General features: G+C 42.2%; 1 protein-coding gene across 2 annotated transcripts in view; it reads left to right on the forward strand.

The window, feature by feature from the left end:
- The first annotated feature begins 10,826 nt into the window (after positions 1 to 10,826).
- The window catches only part of VIRMA (vir like m6A methyltransferase associated), a 63,401-nt gene continuing 50,451 nt past the window's right edge, over positions 10,827 to 23,776 (forward strand). For both annotated transcript variants that reach the window (XM_019973766.2, XM_019973767.2), the window contains exon 1: positions 10,827 to 10,981. In XM_019973766.2, the coding sequence (XP_019829325.1) occupies positions 10,919 to 10,981 (63 nt within the window). In that variant the 5' untranslated portion in view covers positions 10,827 to 10,918. The remainder of the gene's footprint in view (positions 10,982 to 23,776) is intronic.

The raw sequence follows: 23,776 nt of genomic DNA on the forward strand, positions 1-23,776 counted from the left end.
TGAAGTTTTTTTTCAGAGGTTGGATTCCTCCAGATCAGTATTTCTCAAACTGTCAGTGGTGAATGATCTTTTAAAAAAATCACCACCCACAATTGGTCAACAACTGAAAAAAAAAAAAAAAAAAAGAATTACTAGAAAAGCGAAAATGAAAAGCCCCAAAGACATACAAAATATAGTCCTTGGGTTTTATATTATTTGAATTGACAAATGTAACATTGGTCTGTTACATTGTTATGCGTGTGTGCTAAGTAGCTGTAGTCAGATTGGACTCTTTAAGACTGTATGGGCTGTAACCCGCCAACCAGGCTACTTTGTCTGTAGGGATCTCCAGGCAAGAATACTGGAGCAGTTGTTATACCCTCCTCCAGGGATCCAATGTCTCCTGCATTGGTAGGCAGGTTTTTTTTAACCACTAGTGTCACCTGGGGAGCTTCTAAATGCTCACTCTATTTCTATTGATACACTTACCTCCTTGGATGGTAACAATACTAATAGTTTGTAGACTGCTGGCCTCAAGTTTGTGACTACAGCCCTGAAAAGTCTCTTTCCCTTGCTTCCTTAACCCTGGGGCTGTAATTACATCTCAGGGCTGCTTGCCCATGAGTCTTTTACTCTTGACTCTGCTTATACAAGTGTAAATAATTCTTTCATTAAAATTTTTTTTTCTTTTTTTGCTTTATGGAGCCATAATATGCAGATGACACCACCCTTATGGCAGAAAGTGAAGAGGAACTAAAAAGCCTCTTGATGAAAGTGAAAGAGGAGAGTGAAAAAGTTGACTTAAAGCTCAACATTCAGAAAACGAAAATCATGGCATCTGGTCCCATCACTTCATGGGAAATAGATGGGGAAACAGTGGAAACAGTGTCAGATTTTATTTTTGGGGGCTCCAAAATCACTGCAGATGGTGACTGCAGCCATGAAATTAAAAGATGCTTACTCCTTGGAAGGAAAGTTATGACCAACCTAGGTAGCATATTGAAAAACAGAGACCTTACTTTGCCAAGAAAGGTCCGTCTAGTCAAGGCTATGGTTTTTCCAGTGGTCATGTATGGATGTGAGAGTTGAACTGTGAAAAAAGCTGAGCGCTGAAGAATTGATGCTTTTGAACTGTGGTGTTGGAGAAAACTCTTTAGAGTCCCTTGGACTGCAAGGAGATCCAACCAGTCCATTCTAAAGGAGATCAGTCCTAGGTGTTCTTTGGAAGTACTGATACTGAAGCTGAAACTCCAATGCTTTGGCCACCTCATGCGAAGAGTTGACTCATTGGAAAAGACTCGGATGCTGGAGGGATTGGGGGCAGGAGGAGAAAGGGACGACAGAGGATAAGATGGCTGGATGGCATCACCGACTCAATGGACATGAGTTTGGGTGAACTCCGGGAGTTGGTGATGGACAGGGAGGCCTGGCGTGCTGCAATTCATGGGGTCGCAAAGAGTCAGACATGACTGAGCGACTGAACTGAACTGAACTGAACTGGAGCCATAATACATTCAATAAACTGGATATATTTAAAATGTGCAATTTATTGAATTTTTTGGCCATTGTATTTACTTATTTTAACTTTTAATTCTGTATTGGAGTGTAGTTGATTAACAACGTTGTGATAGTTTTAGGTGTACAGCAAAGTGATTCACTGATACATATACATGTATTATTCTTTGTAAAATTCTTCTCCCATTTAGGTTGTTACATAATATTGAACAGAGTTCCCTGTGCTATAGATTAGGTCCTTGTTTAAAAGTAAAATGGATAACCACTGGACTATAGCCCACCAGGCTCCTTTGTCCATGGGATTTTCCAGGAAAGAATATTGGAGTGAGTTGCCATGCCCTTCTCCAGGTCTTCCTGACCCAGGGATTGAACCCAGGTCTCCAGTATTGCAGGCAGATTCTCTGCCATTTGAGCTACCTGGGAAGCCCATTATTTTATTGTTATTATTTAAACTTTTTATTTTGTATTGGGGTACAGCCGATTAACAAACACTGTTGTGATAGATTCAGGTGAACAGGGAAGGGACTTAGCCATACATATATATGTATCCATTCTCCTGCAAACTTCCCTCCCATCCAGACTGCCACATAACACTGAGCAGAGTTCCCTGTGCTATACAGTAGGTCCCTGTTGGTAATCCATTTTAAATATAGCACTGTATATATATATGTCCATCCCAACCCCTAACTATCCCTTCTCCCTATCCTTCCCCTCCCCCTACCCCCGGTAACCACAAGTTCCTTCTCTAAGTCTGTGAGTCTGTCTTGTAAGTAAATTCATTTGTATCATTTCTTTTTAGATTCTGCTTATAAGCAGTATCACACTGTCTGACTTACTTTGCTCAGTATGACCATCTCTAGGTCCGCCCATGTTTCTGTACAATTTACTAATTGTTGACAATGTACACTGTGCAACTATCACCACAATCCATATAATGATCATATTCATTACCCAAAGGTTTCAAACATTCTTTATATTTTCAGTTTATTATTAAACATCCATGAATGAATCTTTTGAATGTTCCATCTCTTTCCTGTCAAAACCCTGAGCCTCAGATCTCAAGAATTCATGTAATTTCTTTATACCATATTCTACAGCTTTATAAAGTCATCTTTCTAATATTTGTTTCTTATTTCTACAACTCTATTAGGAATTCATTGAAGATCATGACCATGTTTTATTTTGCTGCATATGTCCTACCAAATTCAGAAGAACACTTTTAGAGAAGTTATTTAAATTTAGAATTGTTTGATCGCAAGAAACAGAGACCCACTTAAGCTATTTAAATTCAAGGGGATTACAGTAAGAAAAATCAATCTCAAATAAGAGACATGGCTGGTCCTACCTCAGTGAACCCGCTTCTGGACTCAAAGTAGCTCTAGGACCTCAGCAGAGCTGATCAACTCTCCCTCTAGTTTAGTCCTTTGTCATGAGCTTGACTCAGTGCCACTCCACGAGTTTGAGCCCTTCTGGCGACTGCTAGCTGGGAGTTACACTCAAGCCTCTCACCTTTGGAGTCAGGCCACGTAAGTCAGGGGTTGCTGTCAACTGGTGACTCCCCACAACCCACCTTATGCCTGTGACTATCCTTGGCCAAGTCAGCTGGAGCTCGGAGAACAGGTTATAGCCACTGCACAATCCGAGGAAGATTTAGATAGGGGTGGAATCTCTGATGTGGAAACACAAGTGGCTCCAGGGAGAGAAAAAGAGAGAAAGAGGAAGGGAAGAGGGGAGGGAGAGAGGAATCTAACTAACACTTGGTCATCGATTAACACAATATAAAAGCAAGTTTCTAGCCAGGTCAATCCATTCAACCAGTCATCTTCAAATTCACCTCACACTGTACTTATGCCCTTGCTTAATTGCTAAAAGAAAGAGCAACCCATAAGGCTGATGTCCTTTTAATAAACGGACATTTAATAATAATGTCCATTATTTCTGTACTTTTTATAGAAATAATGAAAGATGTTAAGGTTCTAGTTCAAGATGACAACTTACATACAGTAATAGGGTCCTGAACTCACCTCCTCCAACAAACACATCAAATCTAGAGCTACATATAGAACAAATTCCTCTGAAATAAACCTAAAGTTGTTAAGAGCAAGTTTGGATGAAACTGCAATGGCTGGTGAGTGAAGTGAAAGTCACTCAGTTGTGTCCGACTCTTTGCAACCCCATGGACTATACACAGCATGGAATTCTCCAGGCCAGAATGCTGGAGTGGGGTCTTTCCCTTCTCCAGGGGACCCAACCCAGGAATCCAACCAGGGTCTCCTGCATTGCAGGCAGTTTCTTTACCAAGTGAGCTATCAGGGAAGCCCTGATAAGTAGTTAAGTTCTAGAATGTTAGAGAAGTTTCTTTTCTACATAGATCTCACAGCTTCTAACACGCATGGTAAAGCTATAAGAGGGTACTAAGGCATACAGGATTTCCCAAATTCTTTTTGATCACAGGAACCTTGTTCCATGGGGCTTCTTGAGGAAACATGCTTTGAGAGATTTTGGATTTGCTGAATACAGTAGAGCAATTACAAAAAAGGAAAAAAAAGTGCCGTATGTAAGGCTTATGGTCTACACAATGCTAGCTCTGTGCAACTGAACCACAGAGTTTTGGCTATTTGCCTGTTTTCAGAATAGACAGGATCCCAGAATGTTATGCCTTCATGGGATTGGAAAAGCATCGGAGAATAGCTGGGGTCATTTAATCTTTCTAAACAACAGGCACAAGTGGGTGTGCTTATTTGGAGATAGTTTGTGTAGGTAGTAGTTTGCAATCCGTGCCTCTCAAATCTTTAGGTAATCACCAGAGCACATTTTGAGAAATGAGGTGGAAGTTTCACAGCAAGCCCTCGGCAGTAGGGAATTATCATGATAAAGTCTCGTGGAGAAAGGGCAGCAGCTGTTACTTTTAATCAGGGTGCCCAGAGAGGGAGGAAAATGAGGGCCTTTTGTGTTTCCACTGGTGGACGGATGTTGTGCAGTTGGCAGTTTGCCAGACTGCCAAACTGGTTGTTCTCCCTGTCCTTGATCTCTGGAGAGGCTGAAAAGCTTTGACAGTTCACTCCAACTCTCCCCCTGCTCTGTGTACTGATATGCATGTCCGAAACCTTGGAAAAGAGCTCCTCTGTTACCAAACATGCCCTTGTGGGCTGCCTGGCTCTCTCCCGCCATCTCTGTCTTTTTGTCATGTCGTCCCTGGCAGGCGTTCAGATTCGCATAAATTGCTTTTCACGTTAGAGGCAATTCCTGTTTTCCTTCAGATGGCTCTTTTCACAGCAGGGTGGTGAAAATCAAAAAGGAAAGACACTGTGGCAGGTCAAACAACAATAGCTGTTGTGGGCTATTTACAGGTGGAAACCAGACAAGTTTCCAAATCTGATAACCAAAAGAGACAAAAATGAAAGAAAAAGAATAGTACAATCTGAGCATTTGATACATAAAACAGGCATAATACATAATTTTATGTGTGATTTGAAATAGAGAAAAAAAATCAATTCATTCAATAAACATGTTTGAGTACTTAGGGTATTATCACCACCTTGGAAGAAGCTCATAGGCTAAAAGGAGGACACTAACCTATGAATAAATAAAGGCTAAAGCTGGTTGGGCTCTAGAACTTAGTCTGCTGAATATACTCCAGAGTACAGATTAAAAAAAAAATCAAGTCTGAGGAGTGGGGGAGCTGTGTGGTGCATAGTTTGCCTCTGCTAAACCCCAAATTCCAATCCTTTCCTCCTCTACCTCCCCCTTGGCAACCACAACTCTTTTCTCTATATCAGGGAGTCTGGTTGTTTTTTGTTTTTTTTTTTTTTTAGATATATTGATTTGTGTCATATTTTAGATTCCACATATAAGTGATATGGTATTTTTCTTTCTGACTTACTTAGTGTGACAATTCTTAGGTCCAGCCATGTTTTTGCAAATGGCATTATTTCACTCTTTTTTTATGGATGAGTAACATTCCATACGGAGAAGGCAATGGCACCCCACTCCAGTACTCTTGCCTAGAAAATCCCATGGATGGAGGAGCCTGGTAGGCTGCAGTCCGTGGGGTCGTTGACAATCGGACATGACTGAGTGGCTTCACTTTCACTTTCCACTTTCATGCATTGGAGAAGGAAATGGCAACCCACTCCAGTGTTCTTGCCTGGAGAATCCCAGGGATGGGGGAGCATGGTGGGCTGCCATCTATGGGGTCGCACAGGGTCGGACACGACTGAAGCGACTTAGCAGCAGCAGCAACATTCCATACTGGGCTTCCATGGTGGCTCAGTGGCAAAGAACCTGCCTGCCAATGTAGGAGACACAGGTTCAATCCATGGATCGGTAAGATCCTCTCAGTACTCTTGCCTGGGAAATCCCATGGACAGAGGAGCCGGGCAGGGTACAGTCCATGGGGTTGCAAAAACAGTCAGACATGACTTAGAAACTAAACAATATTCCATCTATTTGTTGGACATAGCACTGCTATGAACATAGGGGTGCGTGTATCTTTTTGCATCATATTAGTTTTGTCTGGGTATATGCCCAGGAGTGGGATTCCTGGATCATATGGCAACTTTATTTTTAGTTTTTTGAGGACCCTCCATCCTGTTTTCCACAGTGGCTACACTAATTTACATTCCCACCAGCAGTGTAATAGGATTCTCTTTTCTCCACACCCTCTCCAGCATTTGTTACTTGTAGACTTCTTAATCACAGCCATTGTGACTGTTGTAAAGTGGTACCTCATTGTAGTTTTGATTTCTATTCCTTTAAAAGTTAGTGCTGTTGAGCATCTTGTCATTTATGACTCAATTCTATTCCATTGGTCTATATGTTTATCCTTATGCCATTACCACATTTATAATTACTCTAGTCTTGCAGTAAGTTTTAAAATAAGGAAGTGTGTATCCTCAAAATTGGCTCTTTTCCCTGAAGATTGTTTTGTCTATTTGGTACCCCTTGCAAGTCCATATGAATTTGAGGAGCAGATTTTCCATTTCAGGAGAAAAAAGCCTGTTAGACTTTGATAGGGATTGCATTGAATTTCTAGATTGCTTTGGGTAATGTCATCTTAACAATATTAAGTCTTCCAATCCATGAACATGGAATGTTTTTTCAGTTATTTAAGTCCTCTTTAATTTTTTCAGCAGTATTCTGTATCTTCCATTGTACAAGCTAGTCACCTCATTGGTAAAATCCATTCGTTAGGTATTTCATTCTTTTAGATGCTATTGTAACTGTACATAGGTTTTTGGAAGCCATATTGAAGGGGTCATATGGAAAGTAGAGGAAAACATGTAAGCAAGGGCACAGAGATGTAAAACACCTCTGGATTAAGGGAGCCATATCTAGATGGGAATTGTTGAATCATCAAAGTGGGACAAGGTGAAAGAGTGAGCAAGGAGAACTGAATTTGGGATCCTTCACACTGTGAGAAGTGATGGATAGCCAATCAGGGATTCTGGGCTCTCCCAGAAGTCGGGCTAATATATCTCACTGTTTTGACCTCCTACATATCTTTCTGCCCTCTCAGTTGTAGCTGATGATCACACTGAGACAGTAAAAATCATAAAAAAGGAACTCTCTTGCTTCCACATACTAAACTATTACTCCCATCTGTTGTGAACCCATGGACTCCTTTTTGCCCCTGGTTCCCAGGGAGCAGGTATTCTATTAACAGCAAAGATCACTTTCTACTTGGCTACCAGATACCATTCCTCCCATCCATGCAATACATTGTCCCCTCTGTCTTCATCATCAGTGTTTCTCCACTGCTTCATTCCCAGCAGTCTACATGTTCTGTTATACTCCATCCTAAAAACACTCTTTGATTCCATGTTTCCCTCTAACAATTACCTTATTTCTTTGTCCTATGAAACAAAAGTTCTCAAAAGAGTTGTACAAAAGAGTTATACCAGTTTTTTACACTCCTCAATTCATATTCATCTTGAAAAATTTTATTTTTTATTAGGAAATAAGTTCTATTTATTTAGGAAATAAGTTCTATTTAACTCATAGATATAAGAACTATATCTATGAGTTCCCCTCTATTGATGAGGGGAACTCATCAAGTTCTCCTCCCTGGAGGCAAAAATAATTATCAGTTTCTTGCATAATTATTTCAGAGATAATCTATACATTCAAATACACACAGTGGTATATTCGTGCAACACAAAGACTGAAACATAAGGTAATAACGGACTGTAATTAATAACAATGTATCAATACTGGCTCATCAATTGTAATCAATGTACAGTCCTGGGAATTCCCTGGTGGTCCAGTGTATCCAATGTTTAGGACTCAGCACTTTCACTGCTGTGGTGTCCTGGTTAGTGATAGGGGAATCTTTGATTAGTGAGAAGGGGATATATAGAGATATGAACTCTCCAGGTAAGAATACTGGAGTGGGTAGCCATTCCCTTCTCCAGGGGATCTTTACAACCCAGGGATTGAACCCAGGTCTCCCGCATTGCAGGTGGATTCTTTACCGTCTGAGCCACCAGGGAAGCCCATAGATAGGAACTCTGTACTGCCTACTCAATTTCCCATAAAAGTAAGGCTGTTCTAAAAAATAATTTATTATTATTAGGCCACATTGCTTTTGGGATTTTAGTTTTTCAACCAGAGATTGAATCCACACCCCGTTGTGAAAGTGTGGAGTCCTAACCACTGGACAGCCAGACAATTCTCCAGATATTATATTTTTAAATCTACCTCACATCGCTTTTAGGTCAAAAAGAGAATTAAAGATAAGAGAACCAGACTATGTAAAAAATACCAATAATAAAAGCATATATGGTATTAATATATTCAGTTCAGTCTAGTCACTCAATCGTGTCTGACTCTTTGTGACCCCATGGACTGCAGCACACCAGGCTTCCCTGTCCATCACCAACCCCTGGAGCTTACTCAAACTCATGTCCATCGAGTTGGTGATGCTGTCCATCCGTTTCAACATCTGTCATCCCTTCTCCTGCCTTCAATCTTTCCCAGCATCAGGGTCTTTTTCAATGAGTCGGCTCTTCTCATCAGGTGGCCAAAGTATTGGAGTTTCAGCTTCAGCATCAGTCCTTCCAATGAATATTTTGGACTGATTTCCTTTAGGATTGACTGGTTTGCAGTCCAAGGGACTCTCAAGTGTCTTCTCCAACACCACAGTTCAAAAGCATCAATTCTTCAGTGCTCAACTCTCACATCCATACATGACTACTGGAAAAACCATAGCTTTGAGTAGACGGATTTTTGTCGGCAAAGTACTTAATATGTTAGTGAAAGTGAAGTTGCTCAGTCTTGTCCGACTCTTTGCTACTCCATGGACTGTAGCTTACCAGTCTTCTTAGTCCTTGGAATTTTCAAGGCAAGAATACTGGAGTGGGTAGCCATTTCCTTCTCCAGGGGATCTTCCCAACCCAGGAATCAAACCCGGGTCTCCCACATTGCGGGCAGACGCTTTACCGTCTGAGCCACAGGGAAGCCCAATTAATATATTAGTTACAGTTAAAGCAGAGCTTAGGGAGGAGTTGATGGACATATAAAAGTAGTAAATATAAATGCAACAATTGACTCTCTGAAAAAAAACAGTAAAAGAGAGAAACTAATGGCAGAAACTGGATGGCTGAGAAGGGGAGTGGACAGGAGATTCACTTTAAAAAATTAAAAAAATAATTTCTTGTTAAATATTTCAGACACACCAAAAAACACCAGCCTAAAAAATAAAATATTATCAAAGCTTATGAAGCTCATCAATTACATCTCTCTGTGGTTCACCGCTGTCTTGCAATTTTAGTGTTTATCATTCCAGTGCTTTTCTTTTTAATTTTGTAACATATATATGCTCCTAAAAATTTGTTATTTTATATGTTTAGAGCTATTTAAATGCTGTATACTTTTCTACATGTGAATGGGTATTTCCTTAACCATTTTTTAGATTATCCATGTTAGTACATATAGCGCTGGATATAGCATTAAATACAGCATTCTTTCTGGAAAAGGAAATGGCAACCCACTCCAGTATTCTTGTGTAGAGAATCCCGTGGACAGAGGAGCCTGGTGGGCTGCTTGCTGTCCATAGGGTCGCCCAGAGTCGGACACGGCTGAAGCGACTTAGCATGCATGCACGCATTGGAGAAGGAAATGGCAACCCACTCCAGTATTCTTGCCTGGAGAATCCCAGGGACAGAGGAGCCTGGTGGGCTGCCGTCTATGGGGTCGCACAGAGTCGGATACGACTGAAGCGACTTAGCAGCAGCCGCATAGCATTCTTTCTGCTTTATATATTAGATGGCATAAATATAACAGAGTTTATTGATTTTTTCTTTTTGATTATTTCATATTAATGACAATTAACTTTACAGTTTTTGAAAACTAAAAAGTGTTGCCATGAATACTCTTGTATCTGTAGGTATTTCTCTGGGCACATGTGCAAGAAGTTTCCTAAAAGTGGGGTGTGTGGGTATGCAAGCTCAGTCGCCTCGGACTCTGCCACGGATGGACTGCAGCCTACCAGGCTCCTCTGTCCATAGAATTTTTCCAGACAAGAATACTGGAGTGGGTTGCCATTTCCTGTTCCAGAGGATCTTCCTGACCTAGGGGTCTAAACGGAGTCTCCGGCGTTTCCTCCGTTGACAGGTGGATTCTTTACCACTGAGCCACCTGGGAAACTAGAAGCGGGGTGGGCACGAGTGATTTTACTAAGTAATTCCTAATTGCTCTATCCAGCACTGGCGCCACTGTAGACTACTAAACAGTTCCAGTCGCTGCAGTGTTCATCAACAGGGAGCCAGGGAGGCTTCCTTTTCACTCTACATGGTAACCGCTCATGGCATTTCACGTTTTACAATTTTTTGAAATTTATTTTTTAAAAAATTCCACAATAAGCCAGTGGATTAGGTATTATGATTGACTAACGGACATTTTTCCACATGAGAAAACAAAAACAAAAAACCTCTTCGTTTTGAGGTAGTTTCATCTTAAAAAAGAAAAATGTCTTAGTTTTCACCCGCGCTGACTGCACCTTGTTCCTGCCAGCCCTGGAAGTTACTTGCTGGCGGGTTCACCGGGGCCGGGTATCCTGACTTGGCAGGACTCCCTAACTTTCCTCCGCCTCTGCTAAGCCCGCTCGGCACTCGGCCACCCCGAGGCCGTCGTGGCTCTGAAACGCGGTAGGACGACGCGGTTTGGACCACTGGAGACTCCGTAGTACTCTCCCCGCCCACCCCTCCCCGCTACATCTCTCGGCGCTCGGAGAGCGTTCGCCGCCGCCCTGGAGATGGCTGGGCAGGCGATTTCCGGCAGCGCGACGCGTAGCGATAGGTCCAGGCTTCCGACGCCAGCGCTCTGGTCACAGGAAGTACCGTCGTCTCTCCCTCTCCTCAGCTGCTGTCGCAGAGCTTGGAGGGCTGCCCCGGAAGTCCTCCCCCTTCCCCCGCCCGCGGCAAACATGGCGGTGGACTCGGCGATGGAGCTGCTATTTTTAGACACTTTCAAGCACCCGAGCGCCGAGGTACGTCTTCGCGACGTGTTTCCGACCCTGTTTTTCGACTTGGGGACCCTTACAAAAAAGGAAAAAATCGTTAGGCGTGCCTCGACTTTTCCTTGTGCCGATTGCCGCTTTAATTCATCACACACTGTCCTCTCAGCCTGGGTGTGGGCGCCGCGTCTGCGGAGGGTGGCGGGAACTCCCCCATCCCCTCCTCATTTCCCTGAGTTACTTAAGGCCCCGCGTCGTCTTTGGTTGAGTTGGCTGCTCTACTTGGCTTTGCTTCCCCCCACGGTCCCACCAGTCCCCCCGGGTCCGCTTGAAAAGGATCCTGAGTGTCGGGTTTACTGCAAGTGGTGTTTCGAAAGGGGTCTCGGACAGCTTGTGTTTGACAGTCGTGTCGGTAACTCAGCGGGTCACGTTGGTTTTCTGGTTTCCAAATTCCTGCTCCTAGGTCCCTTTTCTAACGGGAGTCATGCCACCCAGGTGTGACACTCATTCGGTTGAAGACTGCAGCGTTCTCCAGTTTGCTCTGAAACTTTAATAAGTACTTACCTCTTGGAAAGATTTCGCACGTAAGGACAAGAAGTACTCACACAGAACGTCTCTTGCATGGAGAATACTTGTGAAGAGGGGAGATTTGTAGTCAGACTGTAGAGGACAATTGTGTTGTCTTGAGGGGTGAGAGTGGGCTGTTGTAATCGTTCTGTATTAACTTGAGTGCCCTTGAATGTATGACTGGCTCTGACATATGTAAATTGAATAACCAGTTAACAAGAGGTTCCCGAAAACCGGCCGACAACGAACAGTAATGAAGTCCGTAGAGAAACTTAAAAGAAATCCCAGAGCTCACATTTCTCTTTCAGTGTAGACGTAATTTAGAGAACTTTTTTTTTTAATTGAGGTATAGTTGATTTACATTATTAGTTTCAAAAGTACAACATAGTGCTTTACAATTTTTATAGATTATATTGCATTTAGAGAGATTATAAAGTATTGGCTGTATTCCCAGTGCTGTACAGTATATCGTTGTGTGCGCTTCGCTGTCTTACTCTGCGACCCCATGGACTATAGACCGCCAGGCTCCTCTGTCCTTGGAATTTTACCGGCAAGAATACTGGAGTGGATTGCCATTTCCTCCTCCAGGGGATCTTTCCGACTCAGGGATCAAACCGGCAACGGCTGCGTCTCCTGTGTTGGCAGTCGGATTCTTTTCCACTGCGGCCACCTGGGAAGCCCTTATCCTTGTAGCTTATTTATTCTATACATAGAGTCGTTTGTGGACTTCCCAAGTGGCCTAGTGATAAAGAGCCCGCCTGCCAATGCAGAAGACGTAAGAGTCGCGTGTTCGATTCCTGCGTCGGGAAGACCCCCCAGGAGGAGGGCATGGCAACCCATTCCAGCAGTATTCTTGCCTGCAGAATCCCATGGACAGAGGAGCCTGGCTGGCTACAGTCCACAGGGTTACAAAGAATCGGACTCTACTGAAGCGACTTAGCATGCCCACATGCACAGTCGTTTGTACCTTGAGGGAAAGCTTTTCTTTCTTCAGATAGAGATGGTAGTGGGTAGCAGATGTACTTTGGAACTTGATAAAATAAAAACTTTAACAACCTTGGTCTTATTTTAATGAATGGTTTATAGATCTAAAAAAGAAAATATTTGGAAACGGTAGCATATCATGTGCTGTGTGTGTGCTAAGTTGCTTCAGTCCTATCGGACTCTTTGTGACCCTATAGACTGTAGCCTGTCAGGCTTCTTGTCCATGAGACTCTCCAGGCGAGAATACCAGAGTGGGTTGCCATGTCCTCCTCCAGGGGATCTTCCTGACCCAGGAGTGGAAACTGTGTCTTTTACGTCTCCTGCGCTGGCAGATGGGCTCTTTACTACTAGTGCCACCTGGAAAGCCTCTTAGCATATCATACTAACAGTGAGTTGATTAGTGGTCTTTCATTTCTTGTGGGTCAAATAGCTCTCTTTGTTCAGAGACCATACGTCTCTGAATATAGTTCCAGCTATGCTTTAGAAAACTCAGAGTAGAGGCAGTAGTTGGATAAGAACAAACCTATCATGAATATAGAAATAAAGGACAGTTAAAAACGAAAGAAAAGAGTATGAAGAGTTAGTTTAGTAGTATTCTAGTTTAGGAAAGTTAGCATCCATTCACTTAAGATATATTTAGAAATCTAGTTTTCATTCATTCTTAAGCAAGCATTGCGGACCATGGAGAGGATAGGACTACCAGAAGGTAATAAATACCTTTTGGTAATGATTGAGGAAGACTTAATAGAGATCACATTTGAACTGAGTCTTGAAGGAGGAGTAGGGGTTTTGGGGGGGGTGTGGAATATTGGGATGTTTGTCCTCAAGGAGTTTATAACTAGCATTGTAGATGAGATCCACAAAATTATGACTCAAGTTAAATACTGATGAGCACCTGAAGAGACAGAGTGGAAATGCCTTGAGATTTCTTTCCTTTATTTCCAAAATACCCATTAGTGTCTGATATATTAGGATTCCAGCCAATATTTATTTAGATCCCTTTGATGGTACAAATAAAGGCTGTGTGATTTCAGAGGAGGGACAGATCATTTGCCATTTGAGAGTATCAGGGAAGACTTCATCAAGGCACGTGGCATTTGAACTTGATCTTTGGTGGATAAGTTGGAGAGGATATGTCGCACAGCTGTAGATAGGAAAGAAGGGTATTCTGGAGTAGCCATTCCTTTGGAAGGGTATGCTGAAGAGGCAGTTTGTAGTGGCCCCTGATGGACAGTTTGAAGCCAGATCATGGAGTTCCTTAAATGGTCAGCAAAGGGGCATGGGATTTATTTTGTAAGAAATAATTAGTTTTTGAGCAGGAAAATGATGTGATTAGTAAAATTAAGGTAGATTTGTACATTAGTGGGCTTCCCAGGTGGCTCAGTGGTAAAGAATCCGCCTGCAGTTCAGGAGACTTGGATTTCAATCAGAAAGATCCCCTGGAGAAGGAAATGGCAAACCACTCCAGTATTCTTGCTGGTAAAATCCCATGGACAGAGGAGCCTGGGGGGCTACAGTCCATGAGATCACAAAAGAGTTGGACACAGCTTCATGACTAAGCAACAGCAAGTACATCAATCAGTACATTGGTACATCAATCATGCCTAAAATGGTTCAGAATAATCAGAGGTGGCAAATCAAGAAGAAAAGGTGAGACATAATGAAAACTTGAGTTAATAGACAGGCAGTAATCATTGTTAGCATTTATTGAATGTTTATTTTGTGCAAGACGTAGTCCTTTGGTAATAGAAATTTAAATACATTTAAAATTTAAATACAGTCCTTTTAAATACATTATCTCTAGTCCACCCGTCCTTTTGAAAGATAATGTCCCCATTTGATAGATAAGGAAACTGAGCATGAGACTTACGAAAGTTAGGTGACTTTCCTAATGTGGCATAGCTGAATTAAGACATGCCAACGCACATTTCTTGACTCTAAAGCTGTGCAATGCTATGTCCCACTGGGACTAAGAAGGAAGGAATAGGTACATGATCAATTTTGGTTATAGAATGGACAGGATGGGAACTTCCCTGATGGTCCAGTGGTTAAGAATCCACCTTGCAATGCAGGGGATGAGCATTTGATCACTAGTCCAGTAACTAAGACCCCACATGCCTCGGTGCAACTAAGCCTGTGTGCTGAGACTACTGAGCCCGCGTGCTCTGGAGCCCTCATGCCACAACTGGAGAGGCTATGCACTGCTGTGAGAGATCCCGAGAGCTGCAGCCAAGACTCAACACAGCCAAAATAAATAAATAAGTAAATAAATATTAAAAAAAAAAAGAATTGCCAGGATTGCAACTCATCAAAGAGTAGCCAAAAATGAGAATTCTAGTTATAGAGAACTGGTGGGACTAGAGAATTGGGGGGCCTTGTTAGTCACAGAAAGACTTCAGCACAGAAGTACTTCTTCCTTAGATAAATGTGGCTGAGTTGTGGAGTCTAACTAGTCTGTTCTTCAGTTTCCTGTTACCTCTCTAATCATAAACCTTCTGTGATTTCCCACTTCCTAGGTATATGTACTCTTCTGGATATTTTAAGCACCTCCTACTTCACTGTAATATTTTTAGCTTTAAAAACACAATTCAGTCAACTCTTATTAAGCACCTGTTAAAAGTCTTTCTTTCATTAAATGATTATGCTAAGCACTGTGAAGATGGTGATTGCAGCCATGAAATTAAAAGATACTTACTCCTTGGAAGGAAAGTTATGACCAACCTAGATAGCATATTCAAAAGCAGAGGCATTACTTTGCCAACAAAGGTCCATCTACTGAAGGCTATGGTTTTTCCTGTGGTCGTGTGTGGATGTGAGAGTTGGACTGTGAAGAAGGCTGAGCGCCAAAGAATTGATGCTTTTGACCTGTGGTGTTGGAGAAGACTCTTGAGAGCTCCTTGGACTGCAAGGAGATTCAACCAGTCCATTCTGAAGGAGATCAGTCTTGGGATTTCTTTGGAAGGAATGATGCTAAAGCTGAAACTCCAGTACTTTGGCCACCTCATGCGAAGAGTTGACTCATTGGAAAAGACTCTGATGCTGGGAGGGATTGGGGGCCGGAGGAGAAGGGGATGACAGAGGATGAGATGGCTGGATGGCATCACTGACTTGATGGACATGAGTCTGAGTGAACTCTGGGAGTTGGTGATGGACAGGGAGGCCTGGCATGCTTCGATTCATGGGGTTGCGAAGAGTCGGACAGGACTGATCGACTGAACTGAACTGAAGACTTGATTCTTGTCTTTTTGAAATACCACTGTAACAGGAAAGTTAAAAGAAGCAATTAGTTCAGTTAGAATTAAAAGAAGCAACTAGTTCATTGCAGCACTATTTACAATAGCCAGGATGTGGAAGCAACCTAGATGTCCGTTGAAGATGAATGGACAAAGAAGTTGTGGTACATATATACAATGGAATATTATTCAGCCATTAAAAGGAACGAATTTGAGTTAGTTGAACTGAGGTGGATGAACCTAGAGCCTGTTAAACAGAGGCTCTGGACAACATTGTAGGCCAGAAAGAGAAAAACAAGTATCATATTTTAACGCATATGTATGGCATCTAGAAAAATGCTACTGATGAACTTATTTGTAGGGTAGGAATAGAGATGCAGACATAGAGAACAGACGTGGACACAGTGGGGGAAGACGAATTGAGAGAGTAGCATTGAAACATATACATTATCATATGTGAAATAGCTTCTCACTGGCTATTGGGAGAAGGCAATGGCACCCCACTCCAGTACTGTTGCCTGGAAAATCCCATGGACGGAGGAGCCTTGTAGGCTGCAGTCCATGGGGTTGCTAAGAGTCGGACACGACTGAGCAACTTCACTTTCACTTTCCACTTTCATGCCTTGGAGAAGGAAATGGCAACCCACTCCAGTGTTCTTGCCTGGAGAATCCCATGGACGGAGAAGCCTGGTAGGCTGCAGTCCATGGGGTAGCACAGAGTCGGACACAACTGAAGTGACTTAGCAGCAGCAGCAGCTATTGGGAAGTTGCTTTGTAACACAGGGACCTCAGCCTGGTGCTCTGTGACAACCTAGAGGGGTGGGATGGGGTCATGTGGTTCAAGAGGGAGGGGATATATGTATACTTATAGTTGATTCACATCGTTGTATGGCAGAAACCAACACAACATTGTAAAACAGTTATTCTCCAATTAAAAATAAATTTTAAAAAGTGTGATCTGCTATACAGTGCTTATTGGATGAATAAATATATAATATTTCTTCAAAAAAAAAAGCAATTTGAACTTAGTTTGATAAGCAATCATCTAGACTTGATCTGACTTGGCTTTTAAGAGAAAGTTGACATCTGAATGGAGTTGGGAGAGGAGTGTGGGAGAGTTCCAAGCAGAGACAGTGGCATGGATGAGGACATAAAGATGAGGAATACCAGGGCATTTTGAGGCTGTACGTTTGGAGTGATAATACTTGTCTGTAAGACCAAGGAATTTGGCCTAGTGTCTAGCACTAGAGAAGTGACCACTGAAAAGAAGGGAAATACTAGGTTGGTGCAAATATAATTCTGGTTTTGGACCGTGAATTTTAAGTTATTATTAATAACTAGGCCCAAACAAATCTTTATTAATCAAGATAGGAACCATTAAAATCAACACTTTTTTGCCAATGAGAATTAAGTTTCGTTTATTTCTGTAGCATAAAAAAATCCATGCTTTGCGATTCTGTGAACTCTTGGAAATCATTTTCTGGGTCCTACTGGTTGTGGAAGCTTTTTCCTTGCAGAAAATTGTTGAGATGCTTGGTAGTTGGTTGGTGAGAGGTCAGGTGAATATGGCAGATGAGGCAAAAGTTTATTCAACTTTTGGTGTTGGTTGTGCAAAGTATGGTCAGGTGTTGTTGTGGAGAAGAATTGGGCCCTTTCTGTTGACCAATGCTGATTGCGGGCATTGGCAGTTTTTCAGTGCATCTCATTGATTTGCTGAGCATACTTCTCAGATGTAATGGTTTCATCAGGATTCAGAAAGCTGTAGTGAATCAGACAGGCAGCAGACCACCAGACAGTGACCTTGACCTGTTTTTGGTGCCGAGGTGGCTTTGGGAAGTGCTTTGGAGCATCTCAGTCCAACCACCGAGCTGGCCGTCACTGGTTATCGTATACAATCCACTTTTCATTGCACATCACAATTTGATCAAGAAATCGTTCCTTGTTGTTGCATACAGTGAGAGAAGATGGCACTTCAAAATGACGATTTTTTTGATTTTTGGTCAGCTCATGAGGCATCCACTTAAAGAGCGTTTTCACCTTTCCAATTTGCTTGAAATGCTGAACAGCTGTAGAATGATTGATGTTGAGTTCTTTAGCAGCTTCTCGTGTAGTTGTAAGAGGATCAGCTTTGATGATGACTCTCAGTTGTCGTTGTCAGCTTCCAATGGCCAGCCACTGTTCTCCTCATCTTCAAGGCTCTTGTCTCCTTCGCACAACTTGTTGAAACGTCACTGCACTGTACGTTCATTAGCAGTTCCTGGGCCATGTGCGTTGTTGATGTTACAATTTGTCCCCACTGCCTTACGACCCATTTTGAACTTGTAAGAAAATTGCTTGAATTTGTGTTTGTCTAACATCTTTTCCATAGTCTAAAATAAATACAAAATAAACAGCAAGTAATAAGTCATTAGCGAAGATAAAAAGACAGAAATACACATTAAAATGATAACATACCCACATTATTAAGAATGTATTCCAGAATCAAGCAGCAAATTTCAACAGTGCAAAAACTGCAGTTACTTTTGCACCAACCTAACACATAGATTTGAGAACTGTTTAGAGGTTTAATCAATAGAACGTGATGTTTAAATGAAGAAATAATTTAGGTGCGAGAGAATGAGAAAGAATCAGTCACTGATATAGGACAGTTTAGTTTTGGACTTGTTGAGCTTTTGGTGCCAGAGGTTCATTCAAATGGAAATGTCCAGCTGGCAGTTGGATGTAGTGGTCTGGGGCTCAGGAGAGAAGTCTTAATGGAGGTACAGATTTTTGGAGTTGACTTCCCAGCAGTGGATGAAAATTTTAGAAAAATGTAAGGTAAAGGAGAAAGGGAAAGATATAGCCAACTGAATGCAGAGTTCCAGAGAACAGCAAGGAGAGATAGGAAAGCCTTAAGTGAACAATGCAAAGAAATAGAGGAAAACAATAGAATGGGAAAAACTAGAGATCTTTTCAAGAAAATTGGAGCTACCAAGGGAACATTTTATGCAAAGATGGGCACAATAAAGGATTGAAATGGAAAGGACCTAACAGAGGCAGAAGAGATTAAGAAGAGGTGGCAAGAATACACAGAACAACTATACAGAAAAGATCTTAATGACCCAGATAACCACAATGATGTCACTCATCTAGAGCCAGACATCCTGGAATGTGAAGTCAAGTGGGCCTTTGGAAGAATCACTATAAGCAAAGCTAGTGAAGGTGATGGAATTCCAGCTGAGCTATTTCAAATCCTAAAAGATGATGCTATTAAAGTGCTGCACTCTGTATGCCAGCAGATTTGGAAAACTCAGCAGTGGACATAGGACTGGAAAAGGTCAGTTTTCATTCCAGTCCCAAAGAAAGACAATGCTAAAGAATGTTCAGACTGTTGTCAGTTATGCTCATTTCACATGCTAGCAAGGTAATGCTCAAAATCCTTCAAGCTCATCTTCAGTAGTACATGAACTGAGAACTTCCAGATGTACACGCTGGATTTAGAAAAGGCGGAGGAACCAGAGACCATGCCACCAACATCCATTGGATCATAGAAAAAGCAAGGGGATTCAAAAAGAAAAAAAAAATCTGCTTCATTGACTATGCTGAAGCCTTTGACTGTGTGGATCACAACAAACTATGGAAAATTCTGAAAGAGATGGGAATACCAGACCACCTTACCTGTCTCCTGAGATACCTGTCTGCAGGTCAAGAAGCAACAGTTAGAATTGGACATGGAACAACAGACTGGTTCAGAATTGGGAAAAGAGTACATCAAAGCTGTGTGTTGTGTCACCCTGCTTATTTAATTTATAAAAGTGAAATTGCTGGTTACTCAGTTGTGTCTGACTCTCTGTGACCTCATGGACACAACTTCCATGTGACCTCATGGACTGTAGTCCGCCAGGCTTCTCTGTCCATTTGATTTCCCAGGCAAGAATACTGGAGTGAGTTGCCATTTCCTTCTCCAGGGGATCTTCCCAACTCAGAGATCAGACCGAGTCTCCTGCATTGCAGGCAGATTATTTACCATCTGAGCCACCAGGGAAGATTATTTAACTTATACATCATTCTAAATGGTGGGCTGGGTGAATCCCAGGCTGGTATCAAGATTGCCAGGAGAAAGATCAACAACTTCAGATATATAGATGATACCACTCTAATGGCAGAAAGTGAAGAGGAGCTAAAGGGCCACTTGATGGAGATGAAAGAGGAGAGTGAAAAAACTGGCTTAAAACCCCAGATTCGAAAAACTAAGATCATGGCATCCGGTCTCATCACTTCATGGCAAATAGAGGGGGAAAAACTGGAAACTGACATATTCTTTTTTTGGGCTCCAGAATCACTGAAGATGGTGACTGCAGCCACAAAATTAGAAGACACTTGCTCCTTGGAAGAGAAGCCATGACAAACTTAGCGTATTAAATAGCAGAGATATCACTTTGCTGACAGAACTCCATCTAGTCAAAGCTATGGTTTTTCCAGTAGTCATGTACGGGTGTGAGAGTTGGACCATGATATGTAAAGTAGGGTAAGGGTTGAAAATTGTGGTGCTAGAGAAGACTCTTGAGAGTCTCCTTGTACAGCAAGATCAAACCAGTCGATCCTAAAGGAAATCAACCCTGAATATTCACTGGAAGGACTAATGCTGAAGTTGAAGCTGCAATACTTTGGCCACGTGATGTCAAGAGCTGACTCACTGGAAAAGACCCCAATGCTGAGAAAGATGGAAGGCAGGAGAAGAAGGGGATGACAGAGGATGAGATGGTTGGATGGTATCACAGACTCAATGGACATGAAGTTGAGCAAACTTCAGGAGACAGGGAAGGACTCGGAAGCCTGGTCGGACAGGCAGAGTTGGACACAACTTAGTGATTGAACAACAACAAGCTACTCTGCCCTACTTTTCTCCCACATTTTGCCCTCCAGCCTTTGTGAACTATGCCTATAACTTCTTGAAGCTTCCCAGTTCTTATTTGCATTCCTTTTTTGCATACTTCTCATTTTGCCTATAAAGCTTTCTCCCTCTCTTCCACTGATTCTTGTTTTCCTTAAAGATTTACTTAGATTAGGTGGTACTTCTTTTGGGAAGCCTTCCCTGACATTCTTCTTTTCCCCTCACATATGTTTGCCTACAATCTCATTTAGGTAAGTACTCCTTCCAATTTGAAGTTTTCTGTATGAGTCTATATCATAGTAATTCATCTGTTTGTCTACCACAATAGATTGTACCTTTATGGTAGGTCTTGTCTTTATATTCTCAGGACCTAGCATATGGCACCCCACTCCAGTACTCTTGCCTGAAAAATCCCATGGACAGAGGAGCCTGGTAAGCTACAGTCCATGGGGTCGCTAAGAGTTGGACACGACTGAGCGACACTTTTCACTTTCATGCAGTGGAGAAGGAAATGGCAACCCACTCCAGTATTCTTGCCTGGAGAATCCCAGGGACAGAGGAGCCTGTTGGGCTGCCGTCTGTGGGGTCGCACAGAGTCAGATATGACTGACGCGACTTAGCAGCAGCAGCAGCAGCATACTTTGACGGAGAAGGCAATGGCGCCCCACTCCAGTACTCTTGCCTGGAAAATCCCATGGACGGAGGAGCCTAGTGGGCTGTGGTCCATGGGGTCGCTAGGAGTCGGACATGACTGAGCGACTTCACTTTCACGCATTGGAGAAGGCAACGGCAACCCACTCCAGTGTTCTTGCCTGGAGATCCCAGGGACGGGATTCTCCTGTGGTGGGCTCTCCCTGGTGGGCTCCTGTCTATGGGGTTGCACAGAGTCGGACACAACTGAAGTGACTTAGCAGCAGCAGCAGCATACCTTGAAACATTATAAACATTTAATAAATGTTTAGAAATAAATATTGAATAAAAGTGATAGCAACTAATATAGAAACTCTTCTACTTACCAACAAAATAGATTTTGAAAGGCTGTAAAACCTTAAGTTCATTTTTTAGGTCCACAGTGACTATACTCTGACTACTACTAATACCCTTCATTAAATAACAGAGGGGCAGGGTGGAGGAAGATAGAATAAATAAAGTTTTGTTCTAAGTTTCCATTGTAAATATTAATGATAATTTTTAACTGTATAAGCAAAGGAGCTTCTATACAGTAGATTTTTTAAATAAAGGAGTTACTTACAGGAAGGAAACATAGCGCCAAAGTTTGAGGCAGAATGCTTATTTCTTTTATAAAAGTCTACTGTAGTATTTATTGAATACCTACAGTATATTTGTAATAGTTAGGATACAATTTCAGCTGCTGCCATCAAGTCAGGATAACGATGGGTTAGATAAAATAAGACTCTCTCTCTCAATCTGACTGTGAGTATTCTAGGGCTAACGTGACAGGTCTGCATTGTCAGGGACAGGCTTTTCTGTTCTCTTTCTCTTTCATTCTTAGGGTATCTCCTGCATTTTTCAAGACAGCTCACTGTACCGTGTGTTCTAGAAAAGCAGCAGAGTATAGAGGAAGAGGTGGCAGGAGGTTCTGAAGTCAGGACTTTCTCTTCAAGGACACGACCCAGAGTTGCCAACATCGTTTCCACTTACATCCCATTGACGGGATCTAGCAATCCCATGGTCACACTGGCTTCCCAGCGTCTAGGAGACTCAGTTCACTTGTGCCTAACTCTAAAAGAGTTGTATTGGAAAACAGCTAGCAGTCAGCCTCAGTTCATGTTCATCTTGTTTCTTGTAAATCTTTGCGAGTATAAAGTACATTTGAATAGCTATATGAAGATTTCTAGATCTACATGTTTGGTTATACTTAATCTCTGAGTTTAAAGTGCAAAATTAGAAAGTCATCCTCTGTCTCAGTTTAGGAAAGACTCATTTGACCAGTCTTCTGGTCTGTTGAGAGGCACAGTATTTTTTGCATCTTCAAGAGCACTCAGGACTCAGTCCTTCTAGATACAAATTATATAAACCCCTTTTGTTAAAAACTTCAGTCACCAGGCAGTGATGGTTGGCTGCTTGTTGCAGAGCACGGGCTCAAGGGCGTGTGGGCTTCCGTGGTTGGCGGCTGGCTAGAGCATGGGGTTGTAGCTGAACTGCTAGGAAAACCTGATATAAAATAATAGTCCAAAAACAATGTGAAAAATTTCTTCTAAAATTATTAATCACAAGAGCTAATTTGTCTGATCTTGTATCAAGTGATACATAGAAATGAATGTACACTAAATTCATGGTATCCATTTATGTTATTATGATAAATTCTGTTTATTGCTTTATTTGGCTGTACCAGGTCTTGGTTGTGGCCCGAGGGAGCTTTGATCTTCGTTGCGCCCTGCAGGTTCTTTGTTCTTTGGTTGTAGCATGTAGGGTCTAGTTCCCTAGCCAGGGAGTGAACCCAGGCCCCACGCGTTGGGAGCTCAGAATCTTAGCCACTGGACCACCAGGGAAGTCCCGATAAATTCTTAAGTTCGTGGATTTTTTTTCTCTTTTTTAAATTTGAGAGGGTTTACCTTATCTAATCTGAATGACTTCCCTTGATCTCTTGATATTGGTTAGTATATAAGTTTGGTAAACTAAGCTAATTTAAGAGATTCACAATCTGTCATCTATAATTCAGAAATTCAAAAAATGGCAGGAAAAATCTGCCCTGAACTCATCAGGCCATATGCTGTGCTTTGAACTGAGTTTATGCTTGGTATAATCTTTACTTAGTGTGAACGTTTATACATTTGCTGCAGAAGTATTAATGTTTTGGTTACAAGTTACTGTGGCAGAAACTACTGGGGTGTTAAGTAATATGCAGTATTTGTATCATTAGTTTCTAAAAATCCTAAAAGTCAGGATTCTGAAAGGCCTCTGGCTGCAGAGGTCCACTAAAGCAGCAGTCCCCAGCCTTTTGGCACAGGGGCTGGTTTTGTGGGAGACAGCGTGACTGCAGGTGGGAGGTGCTGGTCTGGGGACGATTCTCATAAGGAGCGTGCTGCCGTGGTCCCTCACGTGTGTCGGATCCACGCTTCTATGAACATCGAATACCACCAGTGAGCTGGCAGGAGGCGAGCTCGGGGCAGCGTGAGTGAGGGGGAGCTGCTGGCACAGCAGGTGACG

Source organism: Bos indicus, chromosome 14 (genome assembly GCF_029378745.1).
Source record: "Bos indicus isolate NIAB-ARS_2022 breed Sahiwal x Tharparkar chromosome 14, NIAB-ARS_B.indTharparkar_mat_pri_1.0, whole genome shotgun sequence".
NCBI classification, from domain to species: Eukaryota; Metazoa; Chordata; class Mammalia; order Artiodactyla; family Bovidae; genus Bos; species Bos indicus.